Consider the following 22,311-nt stretch of genomic DNA (forward strand, 5'->3'; position numbering starts at 1 on the left):
CTAGCTTTCATTTGAAAAGCAAACTGTTTCTTCTTTCTTATTTTAATCAGGGTGGCCACATAAATATCACCATCAAAGGGAGGCGGGAGGAGAGAATGAATGACCTTTTCATGGAAGTGAGTTTTCCAGACTGGTGAGATGAATATCTCTTCTTGGATTAAATGCATTAATCCAATCTTCATTTTAACAGATGTCTTCCCCTGCTCTCTAATAGTCCTTTTAAAACGGAAGATGTGGCTGGGCTGTCTGTCTCAGAAGTGTAGCCAGGAGTGGTGGCTCATGCCTGTAATCCCAGCACTTTGGGAGGCCAAGGAGGGCGGACCACCTTAGGTCAGGAGTTCAAGACCAGCCTGGCAAACATTGTGAAACGCCATTTCTACTAAAAATACAAAATTTAGCCAGGCGTGGTGGCACAAACCTGTAATCCCAGGTACTGGGGAGGCTGAGGCAGAAGGATCACTTGAACTTGAGAGGCAGATTGTAGTGAGCCAAGATTGTGCCACTGCACTCCAACGTGGGTGACAGTGAGACTCCTTCTCAAAAATAAAAAATAAAACAGAAGAGGCAAACTGCAGTTTGTCACCTTCACGATGCAAATTCCTCACAACAATGTGGCTCTTACCCAGTGTCAATGACCCTCGGTGGACAGGGATGCTCTTCCCACAGAGTGCCCAAATGGCCACACTTTTCAGATTCTGGTGCTTTATGATCCATCTTGCCCCTGGCCGTCAGGCTATCAGGTGTCTAAATTCTCAGCAGAATGTCACATCATTACCTACTACTGTTTTAGACTGGGATGTGGCTTATGAGGGTTGTAAGTAAAATCAGAGTAAATACGTTTGAATGGGCACATAAAGCAAGTATTATCTATCTTATCCATTGTTTGGCTTACTTAAAGTTGAGATTGTGAGGTAATGCGACTTCCAGTTAAACTGGGTATTTCTGCAACAGGCAACTAGGGTGAGTGTGTTTAGTCACCTGAAGCAGAAAATTGCCTGTATTTTTCCAATACTGTTGGTCAGAGTTACTTAGTAACAACACATCTACTTTAATGACTGTATAATCTAAAACCAATAATCTCTGTTTTTGAGGGGAGGACCCAGGGACTGGCTAATATCCTCTTCCTCATAAACATGATGGGTGACTACAAAGTCACATTCCTTCTCCAGTTCTATAAAAGAAAAGAAACTTGAGATAAAAATGTTCATCCGAAATCAACAACCTGTATGTTCTTTATAATCTGACAGTTCCATCGCCTTCTGGGGCTTTTGTTTTTGTTTTGCCTGATTTTTCATGGCTGGAATACGAGCCTGAAAACCTATACAGAAAGTTCTCTGTAGGCCAGGTGTGGTGGCTCCCGCCCGTAATCCCAACACTTTGGAAGGCCAAAGGGGCAAGGTCACATGAGTCCAGGAGTTTAAGACTGGGCTAGGCAACAGAGTGAGATCCTGTCTCTACAAAAAGATATAAAAATTAACCAAGCATGGTGGCACATGCCTGTAGTCCCAGCTACTCAGGAGGTTGAGGTGGAAAGATCACTTGAGCCCAGGAGCTCAAGGCTGCAGTGAGCAGTGATCACACCACTGAAATCCAGTCTGGGCAACAGAGCAAAAATCCCATCAAGAAAGGAAAGAAAGGGAAGAAAGAGAAGAAAGGGAAAGAAGGAAGGATGGAAGGAAGAGAGGAAGGAAGGAAGGAAGGAAGGAAGGAAGGAAGGAAGGAAGGAAGGAAGGAAGGAGAAAGAAAGAAAAAGAAAGGAAGGAAGGAGGGAAGGAGGAAGGGGGAGGGAGGGAGGGCGGAAGAGAGAGAGAGGAAGAAAGAAAGAAAAGAAAGAAAAAGAAAGGAAAGAAAGAGAAGGAAGGAAGGGAGGGAGGGAGGGAGGGAGGAGAGAGAGAGACAGAGGAAGGGAGGGAGGGAGGGAGGGAGGGAGGGAGGAAGGGAAAGAAAGGAAAAAAAATTAGTGTTTCAATGAGTGGTGAGGAAGTCAATGTATATTGAAGGAAATTAGTACAATCTAATTAATCAACTTTAATTGATTGATTAAATACTATTGGAATACCAATACCCATGGAAAGAACATGTAACACGGCTTGACAGTAATCTGTTCAAAGGGGGCCACATCTCCCACCATGGCTGAGAGACCCCTCAACCCCAGTCCCTGCCATCACCAGCTTCTCTGCCTGAAAAACAAGCCCCAACTGACCTGGTTTATTGACTGAGAGGGGAACAGAGAGATAAGCAAGACGTAACTGGCCAGACAACAGGAAGAAAAGAGAAAATATGGAGAGGGTGACAAGCCCAGGAGTGGGTAAAGAAGGGACAGTGAGAACACACATGGGGACAAATACACAGTCTAGGGTTAGGTCAGAGAAGATCATTTTAAGGAGAATATGAATGCAGTATTGAAGAGGAAGGAAAAAACCAAACTTCTATCATGTTTTTTGTGTGGGTGTATATGTGTGACAGGGTCTTGCTCTTTCGCTGGAGTTAAGTGGCAAGACTGCAGCTCAATGTAGCCTCAGCCTCCGGGGCCCAAGCAATCCTCCTGTCTCAGCCTCCCAAGTAACAGGCCACAGGGATTCACCAGCACACTTGGCTTTTGTTGGGGTAGGGCAGTGAGGGCCGAGGCAGAGATGGAATCTCCCTATGTTGCCCGGGATGGTCTTGAACTCCTTGGCTCAAGCAATGCTCCTGCTTGGCCTCTCAAAGTTCCAGGATTAGAGGTGCGAGCCATTGTGTTTGGTATCCATCATCATTTTTTAAAATCTTTTTATCATGTTTTTCCGCTTTCCACTTCTTTTTTTCTTTTCTTTTTCTTTCTTTCTTTTTTTTTTTTATTGCCCAGACTGGAGTGCAATGGTGCCATCTTGGCTCACTGTAACCTCTGCCTTCTGGGTTCAAGAGATTCTCCTACCTTAGCCTCCCAAGTAGCTGGGATTACAGACATACGCCACCATGCCTAATTTTTGGTATTTTTAGTAGAGGCAGGGTTTCACCATGTTGGTCAGGCTGGTCTGGAATTTCTGACCTCAAGTGATCCACCCACCTCAGCCTCCCAAAGTGCTGGGATTACAGGTGTGAGCCACTGCCCCCATCCTGCTTTCCTTTTCTAAAAGAAAATTATGAGAAACAGTGTTTATAATGTACCTTCTCAAAAATGATGTGTTTCATGTGCCCTCTTTCAGACCAAGAATACTCAGAGGAAGCAATCTGCCCTGTACAGACTCACCATAATTTTAGTAAGAACCAGTGAAGATGAAAGTATTTTACATATGTGGTTTTCCTTTTGTCCTAATGTTGTATATTTATCAAAGTATTGACCTTGAGTAGGCCAGATATTCAGCAATCCTAAAGTAACAGTGCACAATACTGTAATACTGCAAAATCAGTTGTTCCATCATTCATTCTCTTTTAAAGATTATCTTGGAAGCTTTATGAAAATGAAGAGATTTATGCAGCAGGAAAAAAAATGACAGATATCAGAAGACATCTTAATAATGATTTATTCACCACATACATTTTTACAACCAAACGTACCAAACGCAGTAATGCCTTCATCTCTTTCACTGATCAGGATAAAGGAATTAGGAGGAAAATACAGAGAGAGAGGAGGGATAGACACTCCTTACCAACGTACTTCCTTCCCACTTTCTTGACTCTATGATAAGCATATCAAATAGCAGCCCTGTGCCCACAGCTGTTACCTCCAGGCGAGACCCAGAAGAAAAAATGACCCTGTTCTTTCAGCTAATGGGTCCCAGAGGGAGTAGAAGGGGGAGGTGAGGACTTCAAAACACACCAAGACACAAGCAAGAAGATACAGAGCAAGAAGCCAGAAAAGGGTAAAATCTCTGAAATTCCTTTCTTTTCCACTACAGCTAAATAAAAGTTCAACACCACAGTTGAGGATCAGGGTGACGCAGAAGTTTTTCACTAAATGCTGAGAAAATGTATGACATAAACCCAAAACTTAATTTTACCTGAGGGCACGATGCCAAGGGAGATAAGCCACTCACAAAAGGACAAATATGGTATGATTCCACTTGGATGAGGTCCCTTCAGTAGCCAGATTCTTGCAGACAGAAAGTAAAATGGAGGACGCCAGAGGATGATGGGCAAGAGCCACCATGTCTTGCAAAAATTACAGATTTTATGTGATAGATGGAGAAATATTTTTTTGAGACAGGGTCTCACTCCAATGCCCAGGATGGAGTACCCAGTGGCACAATCATGGCTCACTACAGCCTTGACTTCCTGGGCTCAGGTAATCCTCCCACCTCAACCTCCCAAGTAGCTGCGACTACTGGTGCACACCAGCATGTCTGGCTGATTTTTGTTGTTTTTTGTAGAAACAGGGTTTCATTATGTTGCCCAGGCTGGTCTTAAACTCCTGGGCTCAAGTGATCTGGCCATCTCAGCCTCCCAAAGTGCTGGAATTACAGGTGTGAGCCACCATGCCTAGCCATTAAGCGTATTTTACCACAATTTTCTTTAAATTTTTAACAGAAAAGTTTAAAAACGAGTCGATTACGTTTGAAGACCCGAAAGTAAATAACCACAAAATGCAAGGTAGAGAAATAAACCTATAGAAAATCTTTAAAAAATAAAGGAGAAATAAAAACACGTTCAGGGCAATGAAAAGATTTAAAAATATGCTATAACAGGATGTCTTAGAAGATTTTTTAAAAAGAAGAAACAGAAAAAAGCTAAAATTTAAAAATTCGATTAATTAACATTTAAAATAAATAAATCATCAGCCAAGATTTCAAGGTAAGTCCTGGGGAAAGGAATGCAGAGCCTCATGCAGCCCTTTCCCTTCCAAGGAAGCCACGTCCGGCCCCCCCGTCCATGCCTGTTGTTCCCTTCACCATCCTCTAGTGCAGAGACTTCCCTGGAGCACAAATTAAACCCACAGATTTCCAGGCCCTTTCCCTAGAAATTCTGAAACAGCAGGTCAGGTCTGGGACGGGCCCAGGATTGGGGTTTCTGTGAAGCACACAGGTGGTGCGTGGCAGATGCTGAGTCTTTCGGTCTAGCATGTGCCCTCACCCTGCACCTGTTCAGCAGGAAGTTAAACAGGCATGACCTACAGCTCACACGGCTACACCCCTACTGCACACATGGAGCTCCTAGCTCCCAGGCTCATAAACATCCGGGCTATTCCACTAGCAGAGAGACTGGCCTCTGGCCACGGCTAAGTGGCTCATACCATACAAGCCCTCTCCTCCGCCTCAGAACTGTACAACACTTGGAGGGACATGTTTCCAGGCACCAACCATTGCCTTGGCTTTGAGCCAGAACACGACTTTCCGACTGTGGCAGTGAGCAACAGAGCACAGCAGCTGCTGAGCAAAGGGGCGGAGGTCAGAGTTTAGGTTAGCTAAAGCCACTGGCATCTGCACAGCCCTGGACAGTAAGGAGGTATCAGAAGGGAAGGGCCCCAGAAGGGTATGAGGTAGGGGCGCTGCAAGTCCTTGGCTGAGGGACAGGCACAAATCAAGGCCACCCAGGCCTCCAAAGAGAGCTGCTGCTAAGAAGGAGTGAACTGAACAGATACTGAAGGTTAAGCTGAGGTGAGGTACTGAAATTCTCACCAGACCAGGGTGCAGGAACCTCATTCAAGAGCACTGTCCAGAGAAATAATTCTCAAACAGGGCAATTTTGTCCCCCAGGAGAGATTTCGGCAATGACTGGAGACACTACTGGTTGCTACAACTAGAGGGATGCTTTCAGCAGTAGTGGGTAGAGGCCACAGATGCTGTTCAACATCTTACATTGCACAGAGCAGCCTCTCCATCCCCAAAAAGAATTACTTAGCCCTAAACGTCAAGTGCTACCCAGGTTGAGAAACCCTACACTAAAAAAGAGTTACTCTAAACTTGTCCAAGAAAAAATTTAAAACAAGCACTACTACCTAACAAGGCCCACAAACAGCACATGGTTTGAATCTTGAGTCCCATCAAGTTAGAGAAGCTGGGAAAACACCTGAAAATTTCCAAAGTTCTGCCCTAATAAAGCATAAAAAACAGACCTACAAGTTCAGCCAGTTAATACACTATTAGAGTAAAATTCAATACTTTTTAGAATTATCAGAAGGCAGACATATATCATTCAAAATGTCCAGAATGAAAAATCTTAGACATGCAAGAAAGAAAATGTAACTCAGGGCAATAAAGAAAACACTCTTTATACCAAACCTCTCAAATATATAATAAAAGCAAATCCAAGTAGGCAGAAACATTGGATTTTAAAATTTACAGAAACAAGCATAAATACACTCAAAGGGTTAACATATTCAAAGAAACTGAGGAAAAATATGAGTAAACAGAGATTTTCAGTAAAAACAAGTGTAAAGTGTTTTGTTTGTTTTTTGAGACAGAGTCTCGCTCTGTCACCCAGGCTGAAATGCAGTGGTATGATCTCAGCTCACTGCAACCTCCACCTCCAGGGTTAAGTGATTCTACTTCCTCAGCTGACTGAGTAGCTGGGATTATAGGCATCTGCCATCATGCCTGGCTAATTTTTATATTTTTAGTAGAGACAGGGTTTCACCATGTTGGCCAGGGTAAAAAAAAAGTGGGGAGCGGGGGGGCCCAATAAACACTTTAAAGCTGTAATACTGAAATGAGAAAGAAAAGGAAAAAGAAATCACTGGCTGGGCTTACTAGCAGTTTAAAGACAATAGAGAAGATTGAACAAAAGTATAAAAGACTGATTGTCCTATAGGAAAATCTCAAACAGTTTAATATAGACATAAGAGGAGTACAATTAAAAAAAGAATGTGAGAATAAGTAAAAAAAAAAAATTAAGATATAATGGTTAAATATTTCCTAAACTATAAAAAAACGAAAAAAAAAAAAAACAAAAAAACAAAGATCCAAGAAGCTCAGCAAACTCCGAGAAGCATAAATACCAAGCGAATTAAATCTAGGATCATTATCAATATTCTAAAAAATCAGTATCAAAGAGAAAAACAACAACAACAACAACAACAAAATAGAAACATTACATACAAGGTAAGAAAGATACAAAAGATGGCTAACTTCTTATCAGAAACAATGAAAGCCAGGTGACAATGAACAACACCTTTGAGGGGAGAGGGGCAGATACCACCATCACCCAGAATGCAACATCCAGCAACCATGTACTTCAAAATAAAAAAAATTCAGATTAAAGAACAAAATGAGAGAATTCATCACCCACAGAGCTATACTATATGAAATGTCGGCCAGGTAAAGTGACACACACCTGGAAGCCCAGCAATTTGGGAGGCCAAGGCAGGCAGATCACTTGAGGTTAGGAGTTCAAGACCAGCCTGGGCAACATGGCAAAACCCCATGTCTACTAAAAATACAAAAATTAGCCAGTTGTGGTGCCACACACCTATAATTCCAGCTACTCAGGAGGCTGAGGCAGGAGAATCACTTGAACCCAGGAGGTGGAGGTTGCAGTGAGCCAAGATCACACCGCTGCATTCCAGTGTGGGTGACAGAGTCAGACTCTGTCTCAGAAAAACAAAAAGAAAAGAAAAGAAATAAATACTAATAGATGTTTTACATGCTGAAAAGAAATTATACCAAATGGAAACCTAGAGCTAAGGGAAGGAATGAAGAGCACCAGGAACAGTAATTCAATGGGTAATTTAAAACCTAGTTTTTTTGTCTTCTTTTAAATTGTGGACAGACAACTGACAGTTAAAGCATAAATATTGTATGGTGGTGAAGGTGAGGGAATAGTAAATACAAATAAACCTTAAGCACAAATGAATCCAATAAGAAACTTGAAATACAAGTGAATCCAGTAAGTCAGAATGCAAAAAGTTCATGACCAAAGAGAAAAAGAAATGAACTCTCATTAACTGGAGATTTTAACTTCTCTCCCTTCTTCTCTCCCTCTCCTCCGCTTGCTCTCTCTCTCTCTCTCTTTCTCTCTCTCTCTTTCTCTCTCTCTCTCTCTCTCTCACACACACACACACACACACACACACACACACACACACACACACAGAGTATATTTGTTTCTATCCAAAGGCGTGATTATCTAAACAGATACCCTAAGGAATCAACCAAAAATTACTGCAACTTAACATACTGTAGCAAGATTTCAGGAAACAAATCAAAAATACAAAACTTAATTGTATTTCTATATACTAATAACAAATAGGGAAAATTTAAAAAAATGATTTATGACCAGGCGCAATGGTTCACTCCTGTAATCCCAGCACTTTGGGAGGCCAAGGTGGGTGGATCACCTGAGGTCAGGAGTTTGAGACCAGCCTGGCCAATGTAGTAAAATCCCATCTCTACTAAAAATACAAAACTTAGCCAGGTGTGGTGGCACAAATCTGTAATCTCAGCTACTCAGGAGGCTGAGGAGGAGGTTGCAGTGAGCTGAGATCACGCCACCACACTCCAGCTTGAGCAACAGAGCGAGACTCTGCCTCAAAATAAAAGTAAAATAAATAAATAAACACCCTTTATAACAGTACAAATGCTACTTTGAATTTCAGCATACTTTTTTAAATGCTAAGGAATAAAAATATAACAAAAGATCTTTAAGACCTCTTTCCTAACAATTACAAGGACAGTTAAAGATCTAAGGTTTGGCATGAGCCTCATGCCTGTAATCCCAACACTTTGGCAGGCCAGACTGGGAGGATCCGTTGAGTTCAGGAGTTCAAGACCATCCTGGGCAACATAGTCAGACTCCATCTCTACTTAAAAAAAAAGAAGTTGGCCAGGCGTGGTGGCTCACACCTGTAATCTCAGCACCTTTGGGAGGCCAAGGCTGGTGGATCATGAGGTCAAGAGATGGAGACCATCCTGGACAATGTGGTGAAATCCCATCTCTAAAAAATACAAAAATTAATTGGGTGTGGTGGTGTGTGCTGGTAGTCTCAGCTACTCAGGAGGCTGAGGCAGGAAAATCACTTCAGCCCAGAAGGAGGAAGTTGCAGTGAGCCAAGATCACACCACTGCCCTCCAGCCTGGTGACAGTGTGAGACTCTGTCTCAAAAAAAAAAAAAAAAGTTTAAAAAGATCTAGATAAATGAGGAATAGGTAAACACACCATTTTCTTACACTGGAAATCTAAATAATGTTAAGATTTTTTAGAAATCTTATAACGTTTAGGTCCACATCTAAATAATGTTAAGGCCCACTCTGTCTAAGTCCTATAAATTCAATGCAATTCCAACGGATAACCCAACAGTTTCCTGTAAAACTTGCAAAGTTGATTCTAAAATCTATGTGAAAATGCAACAGAATTAGAATAACCAAAACAATCATGAAAGAAAAACAGGTTGGGAAGCTTTCGCTATTTGATTGATAACGCTACAGTAATTAAGATAATTTGCTATGAAGAAAGGATAGATTCTATCCACCTATTAACGTAAAACAAAAGAAAATATAGATCAACAAAACAGAATAGAAGATCAAGAAACAGAGTCACACATAAACAGCCATTTAATCTACAACACTGTCACCAACTTAATTCAATGGGGAAAGAGCAGTCTTCAACAAGTTCTTATCAGGAAACTGGCTCTAAGAAGTGAATGCACTTCTGTAAGATTTTACAGCTTAGAAAATGACAATACTGGCCAGACACGGTGGCTCACGCCTGTAATCCCAGCACTTTGGGAGGCCGAGGCAGGCAGATCACGAGGTCAGGAGATCAAGACCAGCCTGGCCAACATGGAGAAACCCCGTCTCTACTAAAAAAACTACGAAAATTAGCCGGGTGTGGTGATGCATGCCTGTAATCTCAGCTACTTGGGGGCTGAGGCAGAAGAACTGCTTGAACCTGGGAGGCAAAGGTTGCAGTGAGCCGAGATTGCATCATTGCACTCCAGCCTGGGCAATAAGAGGGAAACTCCATCTCCAAAAAAAAAAAAAAAAAATGACAACATTGAGATATGAACCCAGGTCTGACTGCTCTGAGTCCATGACTACTCTCAGAGTGCACACCTGCCAACCTCTACACTTGCCAATCCGCCACTACAAGACTTCATGGAGTCTTCTACAAAGTGCCTGGACACCTGACTCAACACCTGGGCTCTCCTGCGTATGAGATTCCCAGACAAGATGGTAGGACACTCGGGGCTGATAAATGGCTACCATCCTTAAGGTTTGGACCTACAAGTCCAAAGGAGTCATTCACCAATGAGGGGGATTAAACCTGCAACCCGTGCCGGGTGTGGTGGCTCATGCCTGTAATCCTAGTACTTTGGGAGGCCGAGGCAGGCAGATTGCCTGAGCTCAGGAGTTCGAGACCAGCCTGGACACTAAGATAAAGTCCTGCCTCTACTAAAATACAAAAAATTAGCCAGGCTTGGCAGCATGCACCTGTAGTCCCAGCTACTCGGGAGGCTAAGGCAGGAGAATTGCTTGAACCTGGGAGGCAGAGATTGCAGTGAGCCGAGATTGCGCCACTGTACTCCAGCCTGGGTGACAGAGTGAGACTCCATCTCAAAAAAAAAAAAAACAAATCTGCAACCCATATGCTATCTCTGTGAACTGGAAGGTCTTAGTTATACAGCATAAAATTAAGCTGAACAAGTATCTGAGGCCTGTTAGTATCACACAGGAGCTTTTAAAATTTCCCCATAGCAATTAAATCAGAATGTTTAGGGGAAGAGTCCAGGCACCAGTGTTATTTAAAAAATTTCCCCTTGTCAATACAACAAAGAGCAGTTTGAGGAACACTGAACTAAAGCATTTTCTTCCAGTTTGCACCCACACCCCAGTGAAGGAAATAAAATTATCAGGTGGTGGGACACATCTGACGCTCATAATTCTCCAGCAGCAGGAAATTTCCTCTTGGAAAAATCCAAACGAAACAAGTCCTCCCTCCTGAACTTGCTTTCTTAGCTCAAACTCCAAGCTATGGAAAGTTAACACGGCTCCTCTTAGCTATTCCCTAGCAAACTAGAAGACGGACAAATTGTCCCTTGATGAGATTAATGTCTCACAAAATGCCCAGGTAAGATTCAAGTTCACATCAGAAGTAAAACCAAAAAACGGGAGAGAAAAGTTTTTGAAATAAAACTTTTAATGTATTATAGACAGTGTAAGAAGCACTACTGGTTCATTCTTATTTTGTCAGAAGCTTAGAAAATGCCTAGAAGAGGAAGTCCAACCAAAGAATAACACGTGTCCAGGGCGATAACTCTACTTCCATACACACCACAGTTTCACTTTGACTACACTCTCAAGAGGCTCCCTACACATCTTCAGAAAGGAAACGTTATCTACAGACTCATAAGCAAAAGATTAGCTTGAGCCATATGAAATTGCTGGTTTTGTAAAAAGACTCAAAGGAGTTGAATATATGTAGTTTTTTTTTTAAGACAGTCTTGCTCTGGAGTACAGTGGCATGGATCTCAGCTCACTGCAACCTCTGCCTCCTGGGTTCAAGCAATTCTCAAGCCTCACCCACTCGAGTAGATGCCATCACAGTAGAGATGGGGTTTCACCGTGTTGGTCAGGCTGGTCTCGAACTCCTGGCCTCAAGTGATCCGCCCACATCGGCCTCTCAAAGTGTTGGGATTACAGGTGTGAACCACCACACCTGGCCCTGAATATCTATAATTTCATATTATTCAGTCTACATATAAAGCAATATAGAGTCCACAGTGAAATAAAATAAGCTTTAAATAAAAACAAAGTTCTGTTTTAAAACTATGAACACAACACCGCATGGCTCAGATGCTGACAAAATTTCCTATCAATTGTCTTTCCACATCCACTGAGAAAACCCAGAGCGAGGGACAAGAAGACTGGGATGCAAGTGGAGAGCTACAGAGGGCTGCAATCTTCTCACCATCAGCACAGGATGGTGCATTTAATTTTTTTAATTCAGGTTCTACTTATGGCACAGGGCGGCAGACATGACCCAGGAAAGGTGCACAAGCCCTGCCTCTCTGTGCATTATGGGAGGGCGCCTTCTACTTCCTACTCAGTTTACGGTAGAAGAGGCTGTCTGCTGCTCTGACCACTGACCTGAAAATATACCTGACCTGCTGCAATGCCAGGAAAAGAGAAGGAAAAGATTAAGGCTGGGCACAGTGGCGCACACCTGTAATCCCAGAACTTTGAGAGGTCAAGGCAGGCAGATCACTTGAGGTCAGAAGTTCAAGACTAGCCTGGCCAACATGGTGAAACTTCGTCTCTGCTAAAAATACAAAAATTAGCTGGGCATGGTGGCTCATGCCTGTAATCCCAGCTACTTGGGAAGCTGAGGCATGAGAATCGCTTGAACCTGGGAGGTGGACGTTGCAGTGAGCTAAGATCACGCCACTGCACTCCAGCCTGGGTGACAGAGCAAAATTCCATCTGGAAAAAAAAAAAAAAAAAAAGCCCGCCAGTCACGGTGGCTCACACCTGTAATCCCAGCACTTTGGGAGGCCAAGGAAGGCGGATCTTGAGGTCAGAAGATCAAAACCATCTTGACGAACACAGTGAAACCCCATTGCCACTAAAAATATAAAAAATTAGCTGGGTGCAGTGACACGCACCTATAGTCCCAGCTACTCAGGAGGCTGAGGCAGGAAAATAGCTTGAACTCGGGAGGCAGAGGTTGCAATGAGCTGAGATAGCGCCACTGCACTCCAGCCTGGGTGAAAGAGTGAGACTCCATCTCAAAAAAAAGTTAGGCATGGTGGCTCACACCCAAAATCCTAGCACTCTGGGATGCCAAGGCAGGAGGATCCCCTGAGCCCAGGAGTTCAAGACCAGCCTGGGCAACACAGAAAGACTCTGTCTAGAAGAAAAGAAGAAAGAAGAAGGAGGAGGAGGAGGGGAAAGGGGAAGGGAGAGGGGAAGGAGGAGGAGGAGGAGGAAATGGTCAAGAGGAGAGGGTTCTCAAATGAAAGGATTAAAAGAAACAGGAAACCTTCCCCCAGAAAGATGAAGAGTACCTGATAATATGAACTCTAGATGGAGTATCCAAGGGAATACATACATGTATTCCTGGCATATCCGGGGAATACATTCCCTCGATACAGGGACTATGCATTTTCCCCCAAGTTACAGAATTCTAAAAAAGGAACCACACAGTATCACTTAAATGGTTAAACAATACACTTAGGATAACTACAAACATTTCTCAAAACAGAAAACTATAGAAAGCACCCCTTTGAGATACACTGCACACATATATTCCATATTTTCTTCTAGGACAGATCTGTAACAAATGACGAAGGGAAACTTGAAAGTCTGCAGGAACTCAACACACCTTAGAAGGTGGAACATGAAGGACAGACAGATACTTTACCTCAAACTATCCTGCGGAGTAACTCTAAAGAGAGTAAAGACAGGCAGTTTTATGCAGAATAAAAAGTTTCACCAAACTTACTCAATTACAGGCTTATGCCTGTAATCCCAGAACTTTGAGAGGCTTAGGCAAGCAGATCACAAGGTCAGTAGTTTGAGATTAGCCTGGCCAATACGGTAAAACCTCATCTCTATTAAAAATACAAAAATTACCTAGGCATGGTGGCGGGTGCCTGTAATCCCAGCTAATCGGGAGGCTGAGGCAGGAGAATCACTTGAACCCGGGAAGCAGAGGTTGCAGTCAGCCAAGATCATGCCACTGCACTCCAGTCTGGGCAACAGGGCAAGTCTCAAAAATAAAAATTGAAAGAATTAAAAATAAAAGCTAGGACTCAAGAAGATAGCTGTACATTCGTGTTCACAGCAGCATTGTTCACAATAGCTAAAAGGCAGAAATAACCCAAATGTCCAGTGACAGATGAATCGATAAACAAAATGTGGCATATCCAAGCAGTGGAATATTATTCAGCCTTTCAAAGGAATTCAATTTCTGTCATATAATACAGCACAGATAATCCCTGAAGACATTGTGCTACATGAAGTGAGCCAGACACAAAATAACAAACGCTGTTATGATTCTACTTCCCTGAAATATCCAGAGTCATCAAATTTACAGAGCTGGAGAACAGAAGGGTAATGGGTGTGGAGAGAGGATAGCGGGGAATCAGTGTCTAATGGGCATAGAGCTTCCATCTGGGAAGATGAACAAATTCTGTCCATGGATGGTGGGGTTGGGAGGCACAATGATGTGAATGTACTTAATGCCAAAGAACTACTGAACACTTAAAAAGAGTTAAAATAGGTTGGGCGTGGTGGCTCATGCCTGTAATCCCAGCACTTTGGGAGGCCAAGGCGGGCAGATCACCTGAGGTCGGGAGCTTGAGACCAGCCTGACCAACATGGAGAAACCTCATCTCTAATAAAAATACAAAAAAATCAGCTGAGCATGGTGGCGCATGCCTGTAAACCCAGCTACTTGGGAGACTGAGGCAGGAGAATCGCTTGAACCTGGGATGCAGAGGTTGCAGTGAGCCAAGATCATGCCACTGCACTCCAGCCTGGGCAATAGAACAAAATGCCTCCTAAAAAAAATTAAAAAAAAAAAAAAAGGTCAATTTTATGTTACACATATTTTACTACAATAAGAAGAAAAATTCCAAATTTTTAGATAACAGATGCTAGAGAGGATATGGAGAAATAGGAACACTTTTACACTGCTGGTGGGAGTGTAAATTAGTTCAGCCATTGTGGAAGACAGTGTGGCGATTCCTCAAGGACCTAGAAATAGAAATTCCATTTGACCCAGCAATCCCTTTACTGGGTATATATCCAAAGGATTATAAATTGTTCTATTATAAGGACACATGCACACGTATGTTCACTGCACATTGTTTACAATAGCAAAGACCTGGAACCAACCCAAATGTCCATCCATGACAGATGGGACAAGGAAAATGTAGTACATATACACCATGGAATACTATGCAGCCATAAAAAATGATGAGTTCCTGTCCTTTGTAGGGACATGGATGAATCTGGAAACCGTCATTCTCAGCAAATTGACACAAGAACAGAAAATCAAACACCACATGTTCACACTCATAGGCAGGTGTTGAACAATGAGAACACATGGACACGGGGAGGGGAGCATCACACAGTGGGGTCTGTTGCGGGGACTCGGGGAGGGACAGCGGGGGTGGGTGGGGAGGTTGGGGAGAGATACCATGGGAGAAATGGCAGATATAGGTGACGAGGGGATGGAGGCAGCAAACCACATTGCCATGTGTATACCTATGCAACAATCCTGCACGATCTGCACATGTGCCCCAGAACCTAAAGTACAATTTTAAAAAAGAAAAATTAATGATTAAAAGCCTAAAGTAATTTTACCAAAGCTGTGAAAAAGTAAATAAACGACAAGTCATTTTCATACATCCCACAAGTTCATTCAGTACCAAATGATGACGATGGGCTCAGCAGTCATTCCATTTGCAACACCAACCTGATTTCTGCCAGACTAGAAATTAGGATGTGGGGCCTCAGTGGAAACTCCCAGCATCACAGAGAGACCTTTCAGAGCCATGCTGCAGAGCCAGCCTCTGCCCCGGGGAAGCAGCCCATGTGTGAGGAAGAAGTGTCTTATTTCTTCACCTGGGCATGTTTGCAGATGCAAGGCGGGACAAGTCTTTCCCATGTTTCTGAGATTTCAGGTTAAGTCTTACAGTTTAACCCAAGTCATTTTTGACTTCATAAAGAGACAATGCTTCTAAGATAATCAAGCTGGCAAATTAATACCTTTGGGAGATGTTTACATATAGGTAAGCAAATTTGCCAAGTTAGATCAGATTTCCCAAAGGCTACTTTCCAAAGCATTAGTGGAAAAGAGGAAGAAAAACAGGTGAACAGTATCTCACTTGTACAAAGAGCTGTATTTTACTGAATGACTACTTCAAACTGGACTTTGGTGTAGGGTGCTTTTAAAGTTTGCAAGTGGAGTGTTAGTGAAATTTTTATAAATTTATTAGAAGTATGATCTTGAAAGACAAAAATCTAGCTAATTTATAGAAAAACCTAAGTATTTTTCTTTTAAATGGTAAAAGAGAGTACAAGAGAATAGCAAAGATAATGATGATGATGATGGTGGTGGTGGTGATGGTGATGGCGGTGGTGACGCTGGTAACGACGGTGATGACCCCTTCACTAGTGTGTACAAGCCTTGTTGTCATTTTCACGTCAAACACAAGGAATCCGGGCATACCTGTTATACTCCACCATAGATAACAAGACATGAGGCCTCCAGGACTCACAGAATTCCAAGACTGATGCCCCCATGTCAAAGGAAGATCGGGGGAGGACACCTGATGGAGCTCTGGACAAGTGACAACGAGGTAAAAGAAGAACACTTCAAATTTAAATGGCTTAGTTTTATCTTTAAATAGGTATTAAAAATAAAAGGCCCAGGACAAGGAGATATCCAGGACAGATTTAATGACAAGTTCTTTAGCTCCTGATGCTAGCATCTCTATGGCAACTTCTTTGTAAAGCAGCCAAAAATCCTACTCCTTCTGTAACAGTTAAGACCAGGGAAAACTACAGTATGATTTATGGCATATCTCAATATAAAATGTACAAATAAAATAAGAACATATCAAATCAGGTCTTATTATTACTGCCCTGATGAGAAAGAAAATACAGTCAGCCCTCCATATGCAGGGGTTCTGCATCCTGGATTCAACCAACCTGGGGTTGAAAATATTCGAGGGAAACAACATAGGTGATTGTGTCTGTACTGAACATGCACAGAATTTTTTTCTCGTCACTATTCCCTAAACATTTATTTATAATACCTAATACAATGTATATTTACATTATACAATGTACAATTATATAATGTATAATTTACAATATATAATGTATATTTACATTGTATTAGGTATTATAAGTAAACCAGAGATGATTTAAAGTACATGGGAGTGCATCCGTTATAAAAACAACAAAATCATGTCCTTTGCAGCCACATGGATGCAGCTGGAAACCATTATCTTAAGCAAATTAATGCCAGAACCAAAAACCAAATGCCAGATGTTCTCACTTACCAGTGGGAGGTAATCATTGGGTACAGACAGACATAAAGATGAGAACAGACACAGAAGACTACTAGAGTGGGGAGAGAGGGAATGGGGCAAGGCTGAAAAACTACCTATGGGGTACTACACTCACAGCCTGGGGGACACGATCATTCACACCCCAAACCTCGGCATCACACCACACACCCACGGAACAAACTTGCACATATGCCTCTGATTCTAAAATAAAAGTTGAAATTATTTTAAATAAATAAATAAATACAGGTATTGATCAACTTACGACCTATGCAACTTACAACTATTCGACTTTACGACCACAATCGCTAGCCATGACTGCTCTGCGTCTGGCAGCGCAAACGTTGCCCAGCTGAGCATACGACAGTGCAGACCAGCTTCCGGCAGCACTACCATCTCCGCGTGCATATAGCCTACTCAACTTACGACCAAATCGTGTTACAACCGGTCTGTCGGAACCAATCGTGGTCGTAAGTCGAGCACTAGCTGTTAAGTAAATAAAATGCCATATATGGAAGGATGTGAATAGGTTATATGCAAATACCATGTCACTTTATATGAGGGACTTAAGCAGCCTCCCATTTCTTGTATCCTCAAGAGGTCCTGTAACTGATCCCCCAAGAATACCAAGGGACAACTGTTTAATGTAAAAACTTACTTTGAGTCTGGGTGCGATCGCTCACACCTGTAATCCCAACACTTTGGGAGGCCAAGGTGGGCAGATCACTTGAGGTCAGGAGTTCGAGACCACCCTGGCCAACAAGGTGAAAACCCGTCTCTACTAAAAATACAAAAATCAGCCAGGTGTGGTGGTGCATGCCTCTAGTCCCAGCTACTTGGGAGGCTGAGGCAGGAGAACTGCTTGAACCGGGAGGTGGAGGTTGCATTGACCCGAGATCACACCACTGCACTCCAGCCTGGGTGACAGAGTGAGACTCTGTCTCAAAAAAAAAAAAAAAGAAAAAAAGAAAAACTTACTTTGAATGAAAACCAACATAAAATAGAAACACTATAAGTCCTCTCCAAAATTGTGAAATACAATAAAAAATTCAAGGTGCTATCCCAAACACCCAACTATTTTTTTACAAACCATTGAAAACAACCACAACTAGATTTAGAATATAAAGAAAGCCTGTATTTGATGTGGATTCCATTTACATTTTTCTTCAGTTAAGAAAATTATACTGAATATGACCAAATGGTTCCTTTTAAAAATATAAGAATTCACTTTCTCAAATATATTCTTTTCTTGTAGATTTAATTTCATAGATCCAATTTCACTGAAGTTGACTTCTGAGTACAACTGTGATGTAAGTGAAGGTTTTAATGAACAGCAACAAAAATTTCCATGAATCCAACTGTGAGATTGAGGTAAAGAAACACTGAAAACCAATTTGATATTTTTAATTAGACTTCATTTAGTGTTCTGCAACAGCCTGTTATCAAAGGCAGCCGTGCCCTGACAGCAGTGGAAAACTTTCATTATACACCGGAAACATTTTGCATAAAGAAAAAGAACACTGGCCTGATGCAAATAGCAAACTTCTCTAGTAAGGTGTAAATGATTCTATTTACAGAAGTTTTCCCCTTTTTTTCTTTTTTTAGAGACAAGGTCTTGCTCTGTCACCCAGGCTGGAGTGCAGTGGCTATTTGTGCAATATTTAATTCATATAAAACTTTCCCAGAATGCATCTGATGCTTCAGGTGAGGTACACGTTTAATGCTAAATGTCACTTACCTTCCGATAAATCATATGGCACATGGCTACTCGTAACCTCATCCCAGCACACTGAACATGATAAAAATATAAGTGGTGCAGTATAGCCAAAATAAGCGTGCAAAAAGTCAGCACCGCAGCATAGGCGTACGCTTTGTGCAAAGCCACAGAGTCCGTGGGATCATACTTTTCAAAATAATTAATAATTTTTCCCAAAAATATGGGCTGGATTACTTTGGTACTTTCCTAAAAGAAGAAAAAGAAAAGCCTTTAATTAGACATATAGACCATACCATTTTTTCTTTTTTCTTTTTCTTTTTTCAGACGGGGCTTTGCTCTGTCACCCATGCTGGAGTGCAGTGGCACCATCCCAGCTCACAGCAGCCTCGAACTCCCTGACTCAAGCACCCCTCACACCTCAGCCTTCCACGTAGCTGAGACTACAAGTGTACACTACCATGTCCAGCTAATTTTTTGTTTAAGAGACAGGATCTCACTATGTTGCCCAGGCTGGTCTTGAACTCCTAGGCTCAAGTGATGCTCCTACCTCAGCCTCCCAAAGTGCTGGGATTACAGATGTGAGTCACCACACCCAAGCTCATTTTTTCTTATCACAAGCTTTACTTTTATATTTTCAAAATTCAACATTCATCATTAATCTAAAAGAAAAGCAGAACTGCTTTCTTCTTTAAGACAAGGTGATAGAAGTTTTAACCTGAAGCCAAAATTCTAATTTCAAAGTCAATAATGTTTTAGTACATTGTTCTTGGTACACTGTGGGTGCTCAGTATGACAAACAGTGCTTTAAAGCATACTTGGCAAACTACCAAATTAAGTCTTGGCCCACGGTGAATAAGGGAAAAAGCGGCCCAAGAGGAAAAAGGAACTTGCTTACATAGGGGCACCCCAGCTCTCACCCACTTCTGCTGTACTCTTGACATCACGGCACACTGGAAAGTTGAGAAGGCTCGTGTACAGGAGGCCACCACTCTTGCCACCTTCTTCACCATTAAGAGCCTTTATGAACTGAGATATTGGCACAAACCCAGATCAGAAAATCAAACTCTCCAATTCTTCCCAATCTGAACTCTACGTGTCAGTAGATCTAAGACAACCAAGTCCAGCTTCAGTTGGAGTAGAGAAAAGAACCAGGCTTGGGAGGATTCCAGGCTCTTGGTCCCACGGGACATTGCTTCAATGTTTCTGCCCCCTACAAGCTCAGATGTGCCCAGAACTGCCATCTTAGCTCAGGTAGTGCAGAGTCAAAAATTAAACACTGCAGAAATTAAGCTCAAAGGTAATATCATCAGTGGGTCTCTATATCAGCCATACTTTGAAGATCCTGGTTTTGAAGCAATATTAATAATCAGCTATTCCCTGAGGCAAAATTAAAATCCCACACAAATGAGCTGGGAGGCATGGGAGGCATGGGGGCTTACCTTCTGCACAAGACAGAGGGAATGAAATTTTAATCCCCAAGACTAAAGGCAACGAAACAGCAGAATGCAGCTTGAGCCACGGTTTGAAGTAAGCAAAGAGCTTTCCTTTCCTCTCCCTGCCACATGACCACTTCATCCCATAACCTACTTCCTCCCTCTAGAACCCCTTGTAAGGGACCCTTACCCTTCATCAAAGAAAATCAAACACTCATTGCAAATCCAAGTCACCAAAAGTAAACATGTAGGCCTTTGACATCATTTCCCCTTGACTTCTCCAAAGACAAAATGCAAAAAGTTTGAAAATCTTTCAAGATTTTGACTTTGAAACAAAACTTTTCCTTTTAAGCAATCTCTCCTTCTTAACAAAGTCACAATAAACACCTGACAGGTTTGCTATTGATAGCTGTTTTTTATCTGAAGTGAGGTAAGAAGAATCAATAAAAAACAAAAACAGGCAGAGCATGGTGGCTCATACCTGTGATCCCAGCAGTTTGGGAGGCCGAGATGGACACATCACCTGAGGTCAGAAGTTTGAGACCAGCCTGGCCAAAATGGAGAAACCCCATCTCTACCAAAAATACAAATTTAGCCGGGCATAGTGGCACGTGCCTGCAATCCCAGCTACTCAGGAAGCTAAAGCAGGAGAATTGCTTGAACCCGGGAGACGGAGGTTGCAGTGAACCAAGATCCCACCATTGCACTCCAGCCTGGGCAACAAGAGCGAAACTCCATCTCAAAAAAAAAAAAAAAAAAATTAACACACACTTTCAGCCCAAACCACTAGCACTAGATCAGGATATTTACAGAAGACATTCATACACACACACACACACACACACACACACACACACAGACTTCACCAACCGCATTGCCTTCCATGAGGTCATGGAAGTTTTCCCCTATGATACAGAAATCAGAAAATACCGTTTAGTTGAAGAATTAAGAATAAGATGATCAGATATCAAGAACACAGAGGTTCACGGTGTGCCCAATCAGAGGCACTAGGAGTTTATGGAAGAGCCTCTGGTACAATGGGTCATAACATGGACTGTTTAGAGTTTACTGAGATGAAAATCTGGAAGTTTACCCAGAGAAGCAAGAAGGCCAAACTATTCACGTGGGCAGCCCCGGGTCAGGAGTGCCAAGGGCAACCAGGGCCGCCGCAGACACACCTGGGCTATCAGCCAGAAGCTCAGTGCTAACGCTTGCCTTGCGAAATGTTCCTGAAACTTCTCACGGTCCCTGGGAGTCACTGTTGCCGGTTACACACTTTTCCATTTCAGCCTGAGGTGAGCGTGATCCAAATGGCAAGAGGGATGCTCCCCCACCAGAGGAAATAACAGATGCAATAAACCCAGCAAAAGAGAATGCAAAAGGAAGGCAAGACACAACCACCTACATAATTGTCCAGGTTTCCTTGCTGAGAGACAGCATTTAATAATCCAGGCAAGCAGGCAGCTCACTGGTGAGTAATGCTGGTTTTTGGTCCCTGCCTTCCCTTAGACCTCTCCATCCCATATCTTAGCCCTCAACTAGTAAGAAACAAATCAATGCGGAGAATGCTCATTACCAAAATTATAACTAACCAAGTTTAAACTTTCTGGATATCAGTAACAAGGTCAAAAGTAACTCACATAGATTCTCCATCTTGGAGACCAACCAATCCATGACCTGGTGAAGAGTCTTTCCACAAACAAGCTAACAATACAGTCCTTACTCCTTCACAAGCATTCTCAACTCTGAAACCACAGAGATTTTTAAGAGTCCAATAGGATACTTCAATGCTCCATACTTCAGGTTCTACCAGAGTCCCAGAGTACTTGAAGGCAGATACTTCTCAATGGAGTATTTGGTACTCAGCCTCCTGATACCTGAGCCCCATCCCATGCTTTCTTGGAGTAACACATTACATGTCTAGGCACAGTGGGGATGGGGCCTCCATGCTCCTGCTCCCCCATGCACTTCAGATACCCCTTACCCAACTGCACCACACCTGATGCATGAGAAGGAAAGAAAACACAGGAAATAGAAATGAGCTACCGAAGAACACGTTTGAGTGAAAAATACAAGCAGGCCAGACGCGAAAGCTCACACCTGTCATCCCAGCACTTTGGGAGGCCAAGGCAGGTGGATCACGAGGTCAAGAGATCGAGACCATCCTGGTTAACACAGTAAAACCCTGTCTCTACTAAAAACACAAAAAAATTAGCTGGACGTGGTGG

At 42.5% G+C, this 22,311-nt stretch overlaps 1 protein-coding gene across 6 annotated transcripts in view; it reads right to left on the reverse strand.

Moving 5' to 3' along the window:
* The window catches only part of ABCC4 (ATP binding cassette subfamily C member 4), a 280,796-nt gene that overhangs the window by 197,865 nt on the left and 60,620 nt on the right, over positions 1-22,311 (reverse strand). For 5 of the 6 annotated variants that reach the window (XM_032277487.1, XM_032277483.1, XM_032277485.1 and 2 more), the window contains exon 4: positions 18,672-18,896. The exons of the other annotated variant lie outside the window; for it this stretch is intronic. In XM_032277487.1, coding sequence (XP_032133378.1) covers positions 18,672-18,896 — 225 coding nt within the window. The remainder of the gene's footprint in view (positions 1-18,671; positions 18,897-22,311) is intronic. 6 annotated transcript variants of the gene reach the window in all.

The sequence above is a fragment of the Sapajus apella genome, unplaced genomic scaffold (assembly GCF_009761245.1).
Source record: "Sapajus apella isolate SASKATOON/1434 unplaced genomic scaffold, GSC_monkey_1.0 scaffold9, whole genome shotgun sequence".
NCBI lineage: Eukaryota > Metazoa > Chordata > Mammalia > Primates > Cebidae > Sapajus > Sapajus apella.